This window comes from Centrocercus urophasianus, unplaced genomic scaffold (assembly GCF_019232065.1).
Source record: "Centrocercus urophasianus isolate 14NV4802_14NV808 unplaced genomic scaffold, USGS_Curo_1.0 seq_10, whole genome shotgun sequence".
NCBI classification, from domain to species: domain Eukaryota; kingdom Metazoa; phylum Chordata; class Aves; order Galliformes; family Phasianidae; genus Centrocercus; species Centrocercus urophasianus.
The window spans coordinates 101,164,736-101,184,569 of NW_024884142.1; the positions used below are offsets into that span (position 1 = coordinate 101,164,736).

Sequence of the window (19,834 nt, forward strand, 5' to 3'; positions counted from 1 at the left end):
TTCTTTTTTTTTTTTCCTGGCTTTTTTTTTTTTCTTTTTTCTTTTTTTTTTCTTCTCTTTTCTTCCTCTCCTCCCCCGGCGAAATTTGCTCCTCGGACCGCGGCCGGTTTTCCTCCACGCCCTTCCTTCCTCCTCCTCGCTGCCTGGATCCATCGCGGTTTCCCCCTGTCCGCAGCATGGCCAAAGTGGCGGCGGAAAGTTGCGGGACGGCGCCGGCCGAGGACTTGTCCAAGGTGTCGGACGAAGAGCTGCTCCAGTGGAGCAAGGAGGAGCTGATCCGCAGCCTCCGCCGCGCCGAGGCCGAAAAGATGAGCGCGATGCTGGACCACAGCAACCTGATCCGCGAGGTGAACCGCCGCCTCCAGCTGCACCTCGGCGAGATCCGCGGCCTGAAGGTAGCGCTCGGGGCGGGCCGGGGGGCGCCGCTTCGTCACCTGCGAGCCGGGCTGCGCTGTGCCGGGCGAAGCGACGCGTCCCCATCGGGAAAGCGCGGCGATAGGCGTGCAGGAGGCTGTGCCCGCTTTACGCTGCCGCCGTGTAAGGTGACTTAATACGAGCTGCTCGGCAGCATCCCGCAGCCGTATCGCGGTTCCGTTCCGCTCCTAGCGCTGTGCCGCTGCCCGCTGCGACGCTGCGTCCCTCCTTCGTTGAACTCTCGGCCGGTGAGAGCCGTAAGATCCCGGCGCTTCCTTCTGAGCTTCTGGAGGCTGGGGAGGCGGTGTGGTTGCTTACAGGTGATCGCCCCGGTGCAACGTGCGGGGGTGTTAGCTTAAAGATGGCTAAAAGGCAGCTTCTGTCTTATTGCTTCGAGAAATGAAACTGTCTTAAGAAATTCCTTTTGAAGTTAAAGGGAAGGAGGCACCCAAACGCAGCGTGGGCTTTGCGTTATGACACGAGGGAATACGGGAAGAGGGTTCCCGATTTGCGGAATAGCTCCAGGCGAGTGAATTGTTGAAAAAGCATCTTTGGTAGCTGTGTGACACAGCTAAGTAATGTGCAGGGGGAGGCTGCTCCTCCGCCTTCCCGTCCTGCAGAGTGTGAGTTTCTCCCTTCTGAGGATATGTGACGTCCTGGGCAGGAGACCTCTCAATGGCAGTGCATCAGTGCAAGCAGATGTGACCTTTGTGGTGCAGCTACGTGTTGTGCCATCACGTGGGATTATCTGCCAGATGAGGAACAAGCCAGGCCAAGATGTGCAGGAAGGAGTGACAAGTTCCCCTTGCAGTGCCTAACTCCCTAAGTGACGTGTGACTTCCACCATTTGTTCAGATGTCTTAGCTGGAATTTCCACAGGGAATTTGGGAGAACGAGGTCTGACACCTTGCTGTGGTTCCTGAGCCTCTCTGTCCATGAGAAAAAGTAGGGCCCTGAGCAGCAGCGATGCCTGCACTTGGCATGTGGGTCCTCCTGCTTCTGCCTGAGCCATGGGATCACTTAAAGTATTTCTCTCCAGCACAGGTTTCTTAGGCTGCCTTGAGTTTGCTTTGAGAGGAATATCAGACAGATGCACATGTCTAGTGGGGCTGTGAAAGCTTCATGCTCTTCAGAAACTGTGCTAAAATGGCCTTTCTGTAAGGCTTGCCTTCTAATGGTTGTGACTCATCTCCACTTCTAATATCCCACAGAAGAAGGAATGAATATTGAGTTGAGAGAAAGTAAGATATGGCCACAAGAAAGTAAGATATGGCCACTAGAAACATGAGATAATGACAGTATTTTCTTTGGCATGTTATTCTGCTTTAGTAGTAGCTTGAACACTTCTGCTTCGGGTGCTTCCTCACCTAAGGAAGGATGTGGAGTCACGTACTTGGATTGGAATGCAGAATCTGTTAAGGCACCCAACACTGTGGGTTCATTTCAGAGTGGTTGAGGTTGTGCTGGTAAGCTGGTGACTGATAAGGTTCCCTTATGCAAATCTGGAATGAAATCAAAACTCAAATATCTTAAATCTCTAACATGTGCTCACTTTCGTATGTGATTATGTTCTCAAGAGTAGAGAGCATAAGCGTTAATAATTAAGTGGAATGACAATTTCTGATATACTTTAGTTATATTTAGCAGTGCCATGCACGTGAGTATTTGTCAAGGGAGTGAGATCCTGATGAGAGAGCGTATGATCTTTGCTTTGTTTGGGAACAGAGCTATTCTGATATTTAGGATGAGCATAAATTAAACACCCGAAGCTTTCTTTGCCTGATCAGAATTGAGCTTTTGAACCTTTGAAAGGTTATAGTCACTTGTTGGGCAGCAGCTCTGTTTGTTTGGAGCACATTGTTGTATGGCAGATTCACACATGCAATTATTTCTGCCTTGCTCGAGTGCTTAAATGATGGGTTTATGGCAGTGCTGTTTGCTGGCTCGTATCGTGGTGGTGATGTAACGCTGGTTCTTTTAGACACCTCTCAGTCATGATTATCTTTCTTTTAAAGGATATCAATCAGAAGCTGCAAGAAGATAACCAGGAGCTGAGAGACCTCTGCTGCTTTCTGGATGACGACAGGCAGAAAGGCAAGAGGGTGTCCCGTGAGTGGCAGAGACTGGGCAGATACAGTGCCAGTATTATGCACAAAGAGGTTGCCTTGTACCTGCAGAAGCTGAAAGAATTGGAAGTGAGACAAGAGGAAGTGGTTAAGGAAAACCTGGAGCTGAAGGAACTGTGTGTGTTGTTGGATGAGGAGAAGGGCGGTGGAGCGGGCAGCCGGAGCTCCATTGACAGCCAAATCAGCCTGTGCCAATTAACTGCCACCAGCACGTACATAAGAGATGTCGGTGATGGGAGCAGTACTTCTAGCACGGGGAGCACAGACAGTCCAGATCATCATAAACATCATCCGAGTACGAGTCCAGAACATCTTCAAAAAGCTCGGGGTGAAGGAAGCCCCGAGCATCAGAAGCACAGGAGTTCGGGCAGTCCTGATCATCACCTGAAAGGACCGAGTCCAGAACATCAGAAAACCATTGTCAAAGCACCTGAACAACAAAAGCACAGCAGTAGCAGTCCAGAAACTCTCCCAAAGCATGTTTTGAGTGGTAGCCCTGAACACTTTCAAAAGCAGAGGCCTGGCAGTAGCCCTGAGCATCAAAAGCACAGCGGTGGCAGCCCAGATCATCTTCAAAAGCACACGCCCAGTGGAAGTACAGAACATCTCCACAAAGTGAGGGGCACGAGCCCTGAGCACCTCAAAAAACACTATGGAGGGAGCCCAGAGCATCTCAAGCATCTCAGTGCAGGCAGCAGAGAAGGTACCCTCAGGAGACAAGTAACAGATGACCTGTCCCCTCACCACAGAAGTATATACAATGGAATGAATGGTGGGTCAATAAACTTAGTGAAAAGTCACTGTGAAGATTAGCAAGGTGGTTTCAGTTCTGTTTTGGCTGGTTATGGAAAAGGAGTATTTTTCTTACTTACATTTCTTTCTGAAATGGATGGCAAGAGGTCTGGTGTCAACATTATTCTGGTAGCAAGCAGATTAATTAGATTATAACTCTTTGTCTGTCCAGTAGGTGTTGGGTGGTTTAAAAAAGCAGGGATGTGAATCTTGAGCCCTTGCTTGTAGGGTATAAAGCAATAGTTCTTGCTCTTAATCCAGCTCTGTGGAAGGAGAGGCTGTCCTAAATAGGCTTATTTACATCCTTAGGGACCAGTTGTCTGTGTTTCTTGTCCTGCCTGTTTTGTGAGTCGTTGCAGTGGAGGTGAAAGTCTCCAGTTTTTCTTCCACTTTCCTAACTTAGCCTGTGTGGAGCCTTAAGGATTATAAAATCTAATGTTTATTGGTTTATTGGCTTCTTATATCTGTCTTTATGGACTTAGAAAAGTACACAAATGATAGGGTGAGGCTCAATATACTTGAATGTGCAGTGCCTTCTAAAACTTTTCAAAGCCTTGACTTTGCACGTGTTTAATTATAACAAGTTTAAAAAAAAAATCAGGGATGATCTCAGGGTCTTTTTGTGGGTGTTGTTACTGCTGCACTTAATGAAGATGGCCAACAAGCAGGACAGCTTCTAAGAGCTGTGTATTCTCCCTGATTGCAATTGCCTAAAGATAGGCACAATGTCAATATTTGGAAAGACAAGCAGTTGTGACAGTATTAAAATGAATGAAATAGAGCAAATGATTACAACAAAATTGAAACATCCTGCTGGTGCTGCTGGAGTAACTTTTTGTAGACGTGGTGCAATTTCTGCAGCCTGCTCTATTTTCTTTGTGCTTAAAGATGTTTTCATAAAGGAAATCAACATCTTGTATACTTGAAAGCCCATTTCTTGGACCTCTACGCATCTGAAATCAAGTTCTGAAGTAAGGCTTTTGCCTTAATAATGTGTCTTGGATGGAATCCACATATTTCTGTCTTATAAGCAGCTGGGAGGAGTTGTCTTGGCACTGGTGGAAGTCAATGCTTGTTGGATCTGCTTGAGATGAGCTCTGTGCTGGGTGCTGTCCTCCTCACTTACCATGCTTCTCTCTCACACCTGTCCATTTGTCTGTGATGGTTATCTTTGCTGAAGGCGTTCTGTAAGTTAACCTGCTCTGCAGGGACAAATCCAGATTACTTATGGTGAGATGGATATACTTGACAGGGCTGACAAATCCCAGAGTGGGAAGTGTGAGAGACTTCTCATTAATTTTTGAAGCATTTTAAAGTGATTAGCAAGAAGAATGCTTGACAATCTTGTGAAGATGTGTAATGCATACGTTAGGAAAGTTGGTTTTATAAAACGTCCTTTTAAATACAGTGTTTCTTTCATCATTCACTTCTTCCTGTTCAAAGTGAGTGCATTGACTCAGCTGTAAGTAGAGCAAACTATGGAACCCCAAAGCTGCCCTTTTCTTACTGGTGTTGTTACTGTAAAGCAGAAAAATGATGTAAGGTTTTAAGTGTTTATTTTTGAAACTCATTCACAGACAAATATATGGTTTTCTGCTCTCAGCATGGTGGGCTTTTCGATGGTATTTGTTTTGTCCAAATGGTCATGCTGAGAGCTCAGCATTATTACTAATAGGAAGGCAGTGGTTGTGTTAAAGCTGTGATGACTGGTGTCCTCTATGTAGTGTATTGCCATGATCTATAGCTTGGCTTCAAGCCATGAGGAGCTGGAGGTGGCAGCTGTCCATCTAGGAGTCAGTTTATTGACTTTAATCAGAGTTTTGCCTGTCCTGCACTTCATATAATCAGTTTTGCAGAGGACTTGGCTCACCAGTAAGTTGTCAAATGTCTCCTCTTTCATGTTTATGTAACTTGATGCTGGCATGGAGTGGATGTCAGCTGGGAGGCTTACTTCTAACATTGGTTTGGCCTTGGTCTTGCTTCAATCAGTGGTTGTGTGACAGCTTTGCTGTGAGGGACTTGCCTTAAACTTCAAGGAGGTTCACATCTGGGCTGAGTTGTGGGTTTTGGTTGTGTCAGCTGCTGTTAATGTGGGTAAGGGCAAGTAATATGGAAGTGCTAAAAGCACTGGCTGTTATCATTGTTACAGCACTGCTTGTTGTCATGGCAAAAGTAATCACAAGTAAATCATGATTTGCACACTTCGTGTACATCCCTGTATTTTGCATCTGCTGTAAGGGATGGTGAGTGTGTAAAACGTGGCTTGGACATTCTGATGAGCAGTATAAAAGGATTCTGCTTTGGGTTCTTACCTCCAAATCATGTAGTATATATATACTATGTCAGAGCTGATTCATTAAAACATGGGGGCTGTGATGTCACATCTGTTCAATTATTTTGCAGGTCACTTCTGATCTTATTATGGGACTCACCTACTGGCAGCGAGAGAGGATGAAGTGCTTGTGATCCTAAATAATGAATGTTAACATCTTCTGACTAACTGATGAATGTATAAAATGATAAATAATCAGAATGTAGGTGTCTCAGTAGAGGACTGACCTGTCTCTGTTGGTCTTGACTCCAAACCATGGTTGAGAGGAGAAAGTATTCCTCTGCACATTGGATCTTGTTCTGCAAAGTACCGTGTTGTCTATCTGAAATTGCTGTTCCTGTATGAAAAGCATGCATAAAAACAGCCTGGCTATTTCTGCTGGATCAGGAGCTTCTGTACGTCGCTGACAGCGCCTGCTCACCCTGAGTTGTGGTCTTGTTAGTGCCTAGGTGACCACAGGGAAGCAATGTGTTCAGTCAGGTACAGTTATTTAAACCAGAACTTTCCCTGCATGTGAACACATGGGGAGTGGAGTTGGTCAGCTACAGATGAATCAATTCCAGTGGTATCAGAAACGTGATACATATCAGACTTATAAATCAGTTTTAGTTATTGCACAGTGCTTTACAGCACTGCATTAACCATTTTGGCCTCGTGCATGTTTTAAGCTGTCATGTAGCACACAGGAAGCTGCTGCAGGTCAGGAGCATCTTTGGTCCTTAGGAACAGCTGAAGGAGCAGAGAATGAGGTGATAATGTTTACTTTCATAATTTTTCTCACTTTCTATTCTCAGGAGTTTGATGTTGTCAGTTTTTTTTCTTGTGTGACTTATCAACAAAACCTGAAAACACTTGAGAAGCTTTCTGTAAGTGTGTGTGTGTGTGTGTGTGTGTGTGTGTGTGTGTGTATGTAATAATAACTTACCCAGTATTCTACATGCATTTCTGAAAAGTGCATCCTCGTTTCTTGGAGTGACAGAAGATGAGGTCTGAAAGCTGTGTTTTCTATTAACAAACATCAAGCCAAACTTACATATCTTGTTTTTCAAGGCTTCAATCAAATGAATGTGATGATAAAACTGTGATGACTCTCAGATGCTCTGGTTAATGAGCACAGAGATATTTGGAACAGACACTGAGTTTAGAAGAGAAAATGCCAGTGGTGTTAAATACATGAAATTAGATTGTACCATAACCCTTAATAGTCTTTAACTGACACAGATACCTGGGGTGGAAGTGTCTCTATAGAAATTCATGTCATTTTAGCATTTGCAATCTAAGTGGTGTTATAGCAATTTATTGTAAACTCTCTGTTTTAAGAATTCCTTTGTTTTACCCCAGGCTTTGACTTCTGTGTGCAAAGAAAATATCAGAAGGCTTTCGTGTGTGCTTTTTGCTTCCTGCTGAGGTTATTACAGAGGAGCAGTAAAACTGCTGACTAACACTGCGTGCTGCTGGAGGTGTGAGGGCTCTTGTGGAGCAAATGCAGCAGCGCCTCAATTGAACAAGACTATTTGTAAGTTAAGCTCAGCTTCAATCTTGAGCCATTCCTGCTGTAAATGTGCTTCTTGGGAGGGGAATGCAGTAAGAAAATATCTTTATTTTGCTTCTCTAAGTAAAAAGAGAAAATTACAGTATCTCTTCAGAGAGAGAAATCTTACAGTAACATTACTGAAACAAATGATAGCCTTTCCATGGAAACAGCTCACATTGTGCTGGCCAAACAGTGAAATGATGTCACTTTTGCTCGCGTTCTCTTCTTGCATTTGAAATGGAAGTGATTTTCCTATCCAGAATGGCAGTGCACAGCATGGCACTTGGGACTTCAGCTTTCCCAATGGCACCCACGCTGGTACAGCTGCCATTTGAAGCCTGATACAGCATTGCTTGCTCTTGAGAGCAACCTGATATGTAAGCTGAGGCTTCAGGATTGGTGGAATTTTTTTTTGCTTGTCAGTGTGAGTTAATCTACTGCTTCTTTTTGGTGTTTATTTTAAGTGTAGAGCTCTGAATCTTTTGTGTCAATGGGAGTCTGTCAGTTGAATTCCATAGGTTTCACATTGGACTTGTAAATCAGTGTTACTGTATGCTGTAAGAGAATATGCACAAATGTGATTAGAGCATGCTGTATTCATTACCAAAGTCATTTCTGTGGAGGTTTTTTTTCTTTTCAGGTTGAAATTGTGACTTGTAATACCAACAGCAGTAACTGACCAGACTAGGGCTGACTGTACAAGTTCATGTCTGTCTCTGTCTGTTTGATGCTAGATGGGCACATGAAATCATCACATAGGGGTTTTACATTCCTTCTTGGATGTCACATCTTGCAAAACAGATGACTTTGCACTAAGGGCTTGCTCCTAATTCACTGGAGGCAGTGATCCTGTCACTGTGAGTCCCAAGGTATTTTCTTCTGCATCAGCAGGAGAATCGTCAGGAGCCTGGGGAGCAGTTAGTGCTGTCTGCCTGAAATACTTGGGCAGACTTCATTCCGTTTGAAAGTGCCAGAATGGAGAATCCTCACATTGAAGCCCTGAGTTCTTGCATGGGGACAGTGCCTTTTGCCTGGGGGCAGGACCTCAGGACCTCATCTAACATAGACCCATGCATGGCTTTCTGAGGTACTGTGCTCTGATTTTGTTAGAGTAAAATGTATTTTTAAAAACATTGCTCTGATTACATTGTGAAATCCTTTAATCTCTGGCAGCTCTAATGTAGAGTTTGGCTATTATAATAATTCTTGGTGTTTGTTCAGGTACTTTAGCCTCATAGGATATACTATGTGTGTAATTAAAGGCAATCCTGTTTTTTTTTTTTTTTTTTTTTTTTTCCTGCTCTCTATAAATTGAATGTTTACTTTTGAGATGTATTAAGTTTCGTTAGCTAGTGATGGAGAGTTGTTGCAAGCTGTGTAGGTGTTGGGGCTGACTGGGTTTGTAAGCAGAGGGGAGAGCATGGCAGCCAGTATAGTGTGGGGTTTGGCTTCGTGCTGCCGGTGACATTCTGTGCATGGACAGGTGTTATGGGGCATCCATAGTGAGGATGTATTTATTACTTAGAATGTATTTAACTAATGATATTGATATAAATCTTGCCTGCATATACTTCTTGAATATCTGGCAAGTGGGCTCCATTCAGAGTCAGGTAGGGCTGCAGTGCTCAGTTCTGGATTTTCTTTCTCAATGCAGAAAGAAGTATATCTTGACCTACGACAGCCATACTGGCAAAGGGTTTCCATATGAACTACATGGTGGTTGTGGGAGAACGGGTGTTACAGCATCCTGCTTGAAGCTGTGGAAGAGTCCACTCTGTAACCTCAGTGTTGTTGTCTATCCAAAGACAACTGTGATATCCCTTAGTAAAGAAAAAGGGGTAGAGCATTGTGTTGAGAAATCTGGAGAAATGACTGAGCTTCCTATTAAAACACAACTAAACTCTTCAGCCACGGTGGCAGATCTATCCAGGCTCTGTGAAATGATGTCAAGGCCTTGAGAAGCATCACACGTTCCTTTGGGTAACACAGAGCAAAAGATAACATGTAAGGACATGGTAATTAGTGTTGGAGGAAGAGATGGATTCATCTGGTTTAAGACAAACCTCAGCTTCTAAGTAGCTTGAACTGTGAATGGGCTTCACTCAGATGTTTTGTTACATCGCTGTTAATGGGAAGAACTTTTGTTTGTCGTCATCTAAAACAGCCAGCCCTAATTCCTGCTGGAGGGAGGCTAAAATGCTGATTGTCCCAATGAGCTGATTCACTATAGCAATTTCTCATTTTCTTAAGGACATTTTTCCTTTGTACAAGACATACAATTTTTTTTTAATTCCCATATATCCAACTTTGGCTTGTGATATTGCTCAAGAACTTAGGAATTTGTCTTTCACCTTTTATTGCAAACCTCAAGTAATGTAAGAGGTTTTAGTATTGTCCTTTGATTCCTTTAGGAATGCACATTAAAAATCTCCTGTAACGTGGGGAATGAACAGTTGAGAAATGGAAAGGTGTGTTTAAACACACAAGGAGGATGAATTCAGCCTTCTCTCTTTCCCTTCTTTGTTTTGTTTCGGGTTCTCTTGAAATGGGTTCTCTTATTTTGGGGTTTAGAGTGTCAGAACAGAAAAATACCAAAGAAAATAAGAATAAGGAAAGGTGAATGCAGAGAAGGTGTTGAATAGTAGGACTAAAAGACAGTGAAATACACTGGAAATTAATTATACAAGTATACAAGTATAAAAAGGGGGGAAGCTTATATACTAAAGTATTCTTACAACAGGCATGGAAACAAAAGAAATCCCATGCTATGATGATACCAGTCTGTGCACACTTCGTATGTTTGTAAGTCTTTTAGGTCCTTTTAATTCTGCAGGATACACAGAAGTGCTGGGATCATGGTTTGAGATCTGCACGTGAGCATTTAGGGATGCACAGCATGAAAGTGTTTGCAGATCTATTGACTGTAAATGGAACAGCCTACCTCAAGATAGCAGCTGTCCTAGAAAGATGAACAGTTAGGTGAAGCCTGTGAATAACAAGTAGCCTTAGTTCAGCTCGTTGGTTTTGCTGTAAGACTTGTGGCTTATTTGCATCACCTCTGTATGTTCTTGGTGAGAGGAGGGAGCCAGCAGTTACGCACTTGGATGCTTCAGCAAGTCAGTGTTTCTTTAACCCTTTATTTTTCCTTTACATCATTTGGTGTAGTATGCTGTGAGTTACTATGGCTGTTATGTCATGATTTTTTTTTTCTCCTCTGTTACCTGAAGTTATACTGTCTTGAGAAAGTTCCTATCCTTAAAGAAAAAAAAAAAGGGGTTATTTGTACGTGTGTGTGTACGTATTTGTGTGTGTGACACAACACACTTGTACTGAAGCCCTGCCATGAGTAACAGCTGGAGGATTGCAGTGAGCCACGTGGTAAGCAACAATATTGAAAGTTCCTTTTCTTGTACCTTCTCAAGGCTACCCAAATTGTTCCATCACTTCCATGCCTGTCAAATCTGATCTGATCAGTAGTAGGATGCTGCTTGCAAGTGTTTGGCCTCAAAGCTGTGACACTGTTTGTGTCACTGCGTCTCTTTATCTTTGTGTGAATAGTGAAAACTTGCATTGATAACACTTTTTGTATGAGTCTGGAAGAGGTGTATTTTGCACCTTGGATTTGAAGCGGGGGGAAAAATGCTTTTCTGGAACTTGCAGAACTGATGCATCACTATGCAGCTCACATCTATGTGAGGTTCAGATAAGCCTGGAGAACAGCATTGATTGGTGACCCACATCCCCTCTTGGTTTCTGAGTTTATTTTGGTTTTGCAGAGGATGAATCCTAGTAATGTTAAAAATCCATCTTAGGATTTTTGTAGGTCAGAAAACATTACTGGTAACAGTAGGGAGGATAACAAGAGAAGGAAAAAAAAACCTAACAAAAACGAGCAGCCAGAATTCATCTAAAGGCAGCCAAATACATCAAGCAGGAACATATGGATGCTGTGAAGTAGGCCCTGAAAAACTGGTTTAGATCCTTCGAAGCATGCGAGTGCTTCACTCCTTGTTGGACATGTGACTTACACTGAGATGGGAGGCCCGGAGAGAAGCAAGATGCCTAAAGAGCCATGCCCCTTCAGTGCTCTGAATGGAGTCTGTAGCCTCTCGTTGTAGCTTGCCTTGCTTCCTCATGTCTGTTTTAAGATTTTTCTAACTTGAATTTTGAATTTTAGGTTTTTGCAATATCATTAAATCCATAAACAAAACCTAAAAGCAAAGCATTCCAACAACGGTTTTTCTTCCCTAACCAGATTTCCAACCACCAAGACCAAAGGCTCTGCAGTCTTAACTAAACAGTAGAAGATACCAGAATCAATGTCTCCTCCAGGTACAGGTGCTAAGAACTTCTTGATTTTCTTATTGGAACTTGATGTTTGATCTATGCTCCAGTTGGTAATGCTAAATCCTTCATGTTGACTGCTTGCTACCATAGCACATGTGAATATTTTGGGGAGTTAAGAGGACAAAAAAGCATCCTGAGCATATTAAATTAAGTTCTATTCAGCAATTGAATATTGCTTTTTGCCCATCTTTACATCATTTATAGAAGTAATAGGATGAAAAGAGTTGTGATCTTTTAGTGTACACTGCAAGTTGAACTCTGCTGATAAAATGGTTGGCTGGACTGCCTGACAGCATGGAAGTGATTGATCAGACTTTCAGAAGCATGGATCTCAGTTCTGTCCTCTCAAGCACTTCATGTGGTGTTGAGGAGCTCCTTGTATTGCTCACACTACTGCAGTTGTATCCAGCTGTAGACTGAAGGAGTGCAGCAGTGGTTTAAAGGAGATGTAGTTCAGAAGGACTTGTTTTGTCCTTATTGCTCTCCAGTAACCTAAATTAAACAGGCCCTGTAGTTAGAGACAAGTCAATTCTTATCAGCTGCCACCTAGAAGTGTGTACTGTGGGCACTGAAGCTCAGAAGCAGTTCCCTGGACAATATATTCTATTCCAGCTCTGTTGCCTGATGGTGTTCCTGTTTAAACATTCGTGACTAAAGAGAATATTCTAATACCAGGATGGGTGTTTGAAAGATATTAATGTAGGATATTTGAATGAGAAATAGGTTTTATTTTGCTTTCAAAGCCAAATAACTTCAGAATTTACCAGTATTGAAAAAAAATCTGTACTTCTAATGTAGTGTCTTATGTCTATTTTGTTTGGTGGAGGTGTGCTTAGCAGCTATTTTTTTTTTTTCCCAGTAAATTTACATTAGGTGCCCACCCTGCACGTTATGTCCTAATGTGAAGTTTTGAGTATTTGCTGTCTTAGTTACTGCAGAAATAAGGTGTTGACCAGATGCAGTCAGGCGCCTTGTTCTCTGATTTAACATTTTTGAGTGCTTAATTGCCCCTGAGTTTTGTTAAATTTTAATTGATTGATCTTGCAGTGCTGCCCAGAATTCCATCATGATGCAGTAAGCTCTTGAACCTCATGGGAAAAGGTTTGTTATAGAAGGTGAAAGTGATCAGACTTTCGCTGTCTGGAATGAAAAAAGTTCAGTTAGTGCTTGTATCCTGTTTGTTAAGAAATGCTGTTTCCCAGGGAGCCAGGAGCATCTTAATTTTAACCACTTTGGTCTCACAGTGCCTGTTTTCACCCATCGGTGCAGTTGGTGTTCACGTGCCTCAGCAGTGTGAGTGGCTGTGCTTGGCAGGTGATGAACAAAGCAGCCAGCTGGCTTCAGGATCTAGCAGCATGGCTGTTGGTAGAACCTGGTGGAAGAGCAGTTGGATCCTGTGAGCAAAACTCAGGCTTTCAGAGCTTTGCTCCTTCTGGATTTCCCATGTCTTCACTCCTCCAGTTCTGCAGCTCTTCAGAGGCTGGGCATGATTGGAGTTGGAAAAAGCAGTACTGCTTAGTGGGGAATCTTGGTGAAATAAACTCTTGCTTTGAATGAGAAGGACTGTATGGGTTTGGCTGCCTGGAGGGATCTCTACCTCTGGGTCTGGTGGTCTTGAAGCTGATGCTTGCAGAGAGCTGTGGATGTGATGTTAACCTGAATAAACTCTTACACCTGTTGGTAGTAAGTTGTAGCCTGGGTTTTGTTCAGCACTTATCAGTAGATCTCAAAGCAGTTTACCAAGGAAAAGAATATCATGATCTTCATCTTGTGCATGAAAGAACAATGGGCTGAACAAATGACAAGACAGCCCCCAGCTATATCTACAGTCCAGATTTCCTGCATTTTAGCTATGATTATTCCATTGCATCATACCACTCTTCTAACAGCTTTTTCTTAGCTTGTTTTGAATGTGGGGCAAGAAGTGGGGCTGAGGTTACTCACATGCCTAAAAAACACCTTTGTGAACAATTAGCTTGCTGCAAATGCTCACAATGTGTTTCCTTTCAAAATCAAGTTTTAAGGCAATCTGTTTCCTTCCTTTCTGAATATTGTGACTTAAACTAACCAGGCCAGTGTGGTTCGAAGATATTTTTAACTTTTGTGCCTGCAGCAGGCACACTATATGATCTTAATGCACCTCTTGCATTTAAAAGGTGTGCTTGAGAACACTTAAACATTTACCAAACTGACTTAAATGAAGCACTGTGATAGCTTTACTAAAGGAAATGACAGTTTTCTGTCTTGTTTCTAACACTGCAGGGTAGCTGTGTAGCTGTAATCGTCTTTGGGAGATGGAAATGCTGGTCTGAAGCTGAGCTGTGGTCAGCTATCAGCTGGGGGTTGTACTGAGCTGGTACCACCAAAGGGGGTATTCATCTTTCATCAGAATGAAATGTTGAAAAGGAAGCTCTTACTCTTCAAAACAGATGTGTGAGAAATCAGGATATAATAATGTGGCAAGATAGCCACTGAACCCCTAGTGTCAATCCACAGTGTGGCTTCTTGTGGATGTGGCAGGGAAGGGGGGAAGGGCTGCTTAGGTCTAAATCTCTCTGGCAGGACTCGTAGTATGAGCACCTGTGTGACATGGCACAAGTCAAGATGGGCTCCTGGTGACATGGAGCCTTCTGAGACTTTTGACTGAGCGCCTTTTCCTTTCTGTCCACTCACTTCCAGCAGGTGGGTGGTGGCTGCTGATTGCTACCAAATGCTGTGGGTAGCACAGAAGCAGCGTGCAGGAGCGGTGTGTTGGAGGGAAGGTTGCATGAAGGCTCTTGCTGCCTACCAAAAGGTGGAGATTTGCTGTGCAATGTCATTGCTACGCAGTCATTTCTAAAAATTGTGAATGGCACCAACTGGAATCCAGTGCAGGGCTTTAAAGCTCTGTAGTAATGTACGCTCACTGGGGAACCAGGCTTTGACATTCAAAAATGACAGCCTGAAGGGTTCCATTCTCTGATAAGTGATGACACTGCAAAGCCACGATTCTTGCTTTCTACTCTCAAACTACTTCAATTATGGCAGCTTCCTGCCATGCTAAGTATTGAGGTTTTTAATGTGGCTGTGGTCTGAGTGCGATTTAATGTTTGAAACTTGTCCAGGGATTAAAGTAGCGTTGATCTTGTTACTATTTTAATCTCTTATAAACTAGAGCAAGCGCCAAGTTGTGTGTTCTGAGTGTGATTTAGCAACCTGTTAGTCTTCTAATTATCCTCTTCTTAATTAGATTGGTCTGATCATTTGGTGCTTGATATAAATGCATATTCTTAAGTTCTCAGAGCATTAGCTTTTGGGAAAAACTTTATTGCTTTTCAATTAGGAAGTGTCTTGTTCCCTTACTTCAGCATGGGAGACATGTGGTGCTGCTTCTGATGTGGCACTTGTCTGAATATCTTTCCTTGTAAAAAGTCTTCTGCAGAGCCATGTAGTCTTCTCCTATGAGAACATTCCTATGGTATGACATGGGACTGTCATAGGTTTGTCACTTTAGACTTTTCCTGGATATTGGTCAGGAAATGAAACTCTGAACCGCTGGATAGGTAAAGTTAACAGTAAGAAGTTAAAGAGATGTCAAGAGACTAGAAAAAATCTAATACAGTAATAATTGTCTAAAAAAATGAAGTAATTTCTCAAAACAACTCCCAGATATTTGAAAGTGGTCAAAATGTCAAGGTACAGTCCCAGTTGTTTTACTTCTGAGCTGAAACCTTGGGGGTACCAATGTCAGTCAGAGAGAATGGTTCTCTAATGCAGTGTCCAGAACATCCATGTGATAAGTGGCTGCATCCAAGGTGAAATGGCTTTAAACTGGAAGAGGGTAGGTTTAGACTAGGTATCAGGAAGAAATTCCTTACTGTGAGGGCGGTGAGACACTGAACAGGCTGCCCAGTGAGGTTGTGAATGTCCCATCCCTGGAATCATTCAAGGGTAGGTTGGATGGGGCTGTGAGCAATCTGTTCTAGGGGGAGGCATCCCTGCCTCTAGCAGGAGGTTGGAACTAGATGATCCTAAAGGTTACTTCCAACCCAAACCATTCTGTGATCTTGTGCTTTGTGTTCAGTCAAGTGAACATGCTTTCCAAATGACCACAGGACAGATGCTCGAGTCATAAGCATGCATTAAAAGATGCAACTTAGCAACACATTTATCTGTCTACCACGAAGAGGTGCTGAATTATGTTTCTGAGGCTGGAGACCATGGCGTGGCTGGAAAAGTTACAGAGTGATAGAAGAACCAGAATACCTCTGTGTGTGTCTGGGCTGTTATCCAGTGTGAGAGAAAGTTAGCAGGAGGACAACTGTGCTGCCCTACTGCTTTCCAGAAGCAGTGTTATCCAGAAGCCTGCAGTTCGAGTGCGTGTAGAGATGGAACTGGGCAGGCTTAGGAACACAAAACACCAGCAGATATCCTGGCTCACCTTCCAGGAATCCGGACAGGCCAATGAGTGAGGCTCTGGCTGCTGCTTGAGGTGAGCAAGTGCTTGCCTGCTGTGTGTTCTTGTGTGCTGTGCTATAAGAGTACATGTGTGTGCAGCTGTGGGGACTGAAATCTTGCTGCTTCCGAGAACAAAGTGACTCACCATGCTGTCATGTTGGAGATAGTGATCTAGGTAATGAACTGCTTTTGTTTATGCAGGTGACTGACTTTATACACTTGCACCTTCCCACTGAGTTCACAGGCTTGCAGAAGCTTTCTTTGTTTCATCTTCACATGGTGTCATGTGAAAATAGGAGCTGAGCCTTAGAAATCGATTCCAGGGGAAGCAGGCAGAAATCCCTTTTTGCCCATAATACAAAGGAAATCCTGCAACTTCTCTTACAAGAAGCTCTGTCTGCTTTCAGTAAGACTGGTAGCAGACATGGAGCTTTCCATCCAGGTTTGAAGGCAGTCAGATAACAGCTGTGGCCTTTCTTGCTGTCCCTGGGGTGCTGAGTTGCACCCTGGTGAGCACATACAGTGAAATTGCTTAGAGGAGAGCATGTAGTTTCTGGTTGTTGATTTGTGTATGTGTGTGTTGAGGAAAAAGGAATCTAAATGAGGTTAGATTGAGTTGTAGTAAAGAGTGCAGAGGTTGCAAAATGAAGGTCTGAAGAAAGGAGAATGTCATGATCAAGTTAGCTAAAGTTGGCTCCTGCAGCTGTGCTTTTTGATGAGTTTGCACTGTTTTCTAACTGCATCCCTGCTTCCAGAAAATGGAGATGTAAGAAAGAAGAACAAGATTATAAGAGCAACCAGAGCTCCAGTGTTTCCAAACTTGAGATGGTAGGAAACGATGTAGGCAATGGCCAGTCATATATCACTACCTGTGGGTGATAAATGTACCAACCAAAGGGTTTTCTTTCTGCCTATGCAGCTTTTTTTGTCAGTTGCAGATACAGAGTTGATATCCTGACCCACTTATCCTGCTATCAGATAAAAACCAGATGTGTTGCAGCATCCTCCTGTTGTGCTATAGGTGCCGTTGTGGTAGCACTAATGCTGCCTGGCTCACAGTGGGCTCTCAGGACTTTTATTTCCATGGTACCTCTGAGCTGTGCTGGGCTTTTGGTGTCTCAAACTTAATGGTGCTTACTGCAAGTCTGCTGTAATGCCTGACAGTGGAGAAGTATGACTGGGGCTGGTTTGGTAATCCTGGCAGTTGGTACTGTAGAAATGTGAGTCTCTTTATATACCTTCTGTTTCTCTACTGAAGCTTTCTGTACAGCAGGACTCTTCTGCATACTGGACAGCAGGAGTCTTTCATTACTAACTTCTTTAACCACTGCTGTTGTGCCGTCTGCGAGAACTTTGTGTTAGCTGAAATACTCTGAATCTGAGCTTTCCTATTTAAAAAGGAGAAAACACTTTCTGTCTACTTTTAACCAATTAATCTTAATTTCTAAAAGCCATTCCTAGGACTTCTTTGATTATTAGTGCTGCTGAAAAAGCAATTATGCTAGAACAATAAAAGTCTTAACAACTATGGAGAAACAAGCACTGTCACTTTTTTGTCAAGTTTTTGTCACTTTTATGGGGCAGACATTCTCTTGTTGCCTCTTATAAACTCTGTATACTATCTGCAGGCAAAAATGAGGTGATCCAATTACTTGGATTCTCAGTTTTACCATTAAACAGCTAACTACTACTTTTAATAATTTGTTGCTACAACTGTATGTACTCTTAAGAGTCTTTGTCAGCTGTCTCTCTTCGAAATGCAAGATCCTGTACTTCTGCTTTAATCTGGTTGGATTTGACTGATGGTTCAAACAAAATTGGACAGATTCAGCAGTATGGCAAAGAGGTCAGCTCTAGCAGTATGTAAGGATCTAAAAAAGATTTTCAGTGGAAGACCCAGATGGCTTTCACTATGTTCCTTCACCACTGTAGAGCTGCTTAAAAGCTTAGAGATGTGCATGTCAGCGTGATCAGAGCAATCCATCAGGCAGGGCACAGTGCACAGTAGTCTGAAGTGTGAAAAACAAACAGAAAAAGAGCTCAGTAGATCTGTTTGGTTGCAGTCTTAATGTATTGAGTGTGCTTTTTCCAGTTGTGCAGCCTTGAGTCTTTAGGCCCGGATCGTGGTCATTTCTGAACTGCTCTAACCTGATATGCCAAAGTGGTTCTATTGACTTCCGTAAGCTTTTCTGCATCTTCCTTGTATGTACAATGTCAGCATTTGCTCATCTGAGGACTGTCTTTTAAAGGGTGAAGTGTTCTTCATTAAACTTGGCACTGGAAGAAATCATGTGCTTCAGGGAGCTGATGCACACCTACAGTTCAGAGCGTATTGATAGGTAAGCGTTAATTAAATCTTGGTTTGGAAACTGCTTTGGGCATTTCAAAAGAGCTTATGTAGATCACATTGTAGGTAACGTTGACAGAATCCCCAAAAAGAGGAAGGCTCTGGGATCATGGGTTCCCTTCCCACACCTCCAACCCAGTTGTGGCTGCTGTGAGCCCTGCCTGTGTATCCAAAGCTGATGTCATTTTTGTAGTTTCAGCAGTGCTGTGCCTGTTCCCATTGAAGGCTGACTCTTACCTGTACCAGCACTGATGTGTAAAACTGTAATTTGGCTAAAAAGATGACTCTCCTAAAATCATACTTACCCTTGGTTTATTTTTGATAGCGTTGAGGTGTTATTCAGAACAAAGTGTGTTCCTCTGGTTAGTCTAGCAGCTATTCAAATGACCTGGTGCAGTCTTCATTAATGGCAGTGTGGTGATCCTCTATGTGCCTGTGCCTTAGTACTTGAGAACAAATGAAAGAAACACATTATTGAATGAGGGAGGAAACTGCTGGTCCCTTAAGTGTATTCTTACACAACAATATTTATTAATTTAGGGACCTCTTGTTTCATTTAACATCAAATTGAAAATAGTCACCCAACTGCATAAATATGATAATATTTATATAGATGGATAGTTGTATCAGATTAATGACAATGAAAGCAATAGATTATTTTCATTGTCAAAAGCTGCAGTGCCTTGCTAGATAATCATATAATTATACATTGCGTAGATGCAAGACCCACATTGAAATAGCATGTTAAACTGTCATATATATATATATATATATATATATATATATATATATATATATATACACACACACACACACACTATTTAAAACTGCTATCTTACAGCAGGATCTTGATGTGTTTACTGCTAGTTGTATCTTCAGGTGTCATGTGGCCTGGCTTTGCAGGAAAATAAGTAGGTATGGGCTGTATATATCCCCTCCTTATTTCCACGCTGATGTAGTGAACTGCAGGTAGGATGTGAAAGATGTTTTAGGGAATTCTAAATCCGTCTTTCAGAGGTTAGGTCAAGCAGAAGAAGGTACAGAGGGTATTAGCAGATTATATGGAAGCTATTTAGTTACACAGGCTGAGATTCAACAAATAGAAGAAAAAGTAGAATAGAATTATTACATACATGTTGCCAAGCTGTTAGTATGTTGAGTGCAGGAATTAGGTCTGCTCTATGCAAAAGAACAAGTATTAAGGAGCTCTTTGAGACGTTCTTGCTGCCTGTGAGGCTTTATCTAATGCTTCAGAAGAATAACTGTATGCGAGTAGCACTTGAGCTGTTGTGTTATGAACTTTGATTACATTTCTGGGGTTTGGAATGATGCTTTGTCTATTTGCTTTTGACACAGGTGACTGCAGAAGGCCAGCAGTGTTTGCTTAGGAAATAATGATACGTTGATGTTCTTGAATAAATACAGGTTGTACTCAGCAGTGCACTGGAAGTCACAATTGCTGTGGATGTGGTTTGGAGCTTTTTCCCTCTTAAGTCAAGGAATTG

General features: G+C 42.7%; 1 protein-coding gene across 4 annotated transcripts in view; it reads left to right on the forward strand.

The window, feature by feature from the left end:
• Positions 1-10: 10 nt before the first annotated feature.
• The window catches only part of CCDC85A (coiled-coil domain containing 85A), a 59,716-nt gene continuing 39,892 nt past the window's right edge, over positions 11-19,834 (forward strand). For 3 of the 4 annotated variants that reach the window (XM_042827614.1, XM_042827622.1, XM_042827630.1), the window contains exons 1-2: positions 11-395; positions 2,430-3,312. In XM_042827614.1, coding sequence (XP_042683548.1) covers positions 177-395; positions 2,430-3,312 — 1,102 coding nt within the window. In that variant the 5' untranslated portion in view covers positions 11-176. Of the gene's footprint in view, positions 396-2,429; positions 3,313-5,735; positions 5,793-19,834 lie in introns of those variants that run through there. The other variant, XM_042827640.1, reaches the window with a different exon arrangement.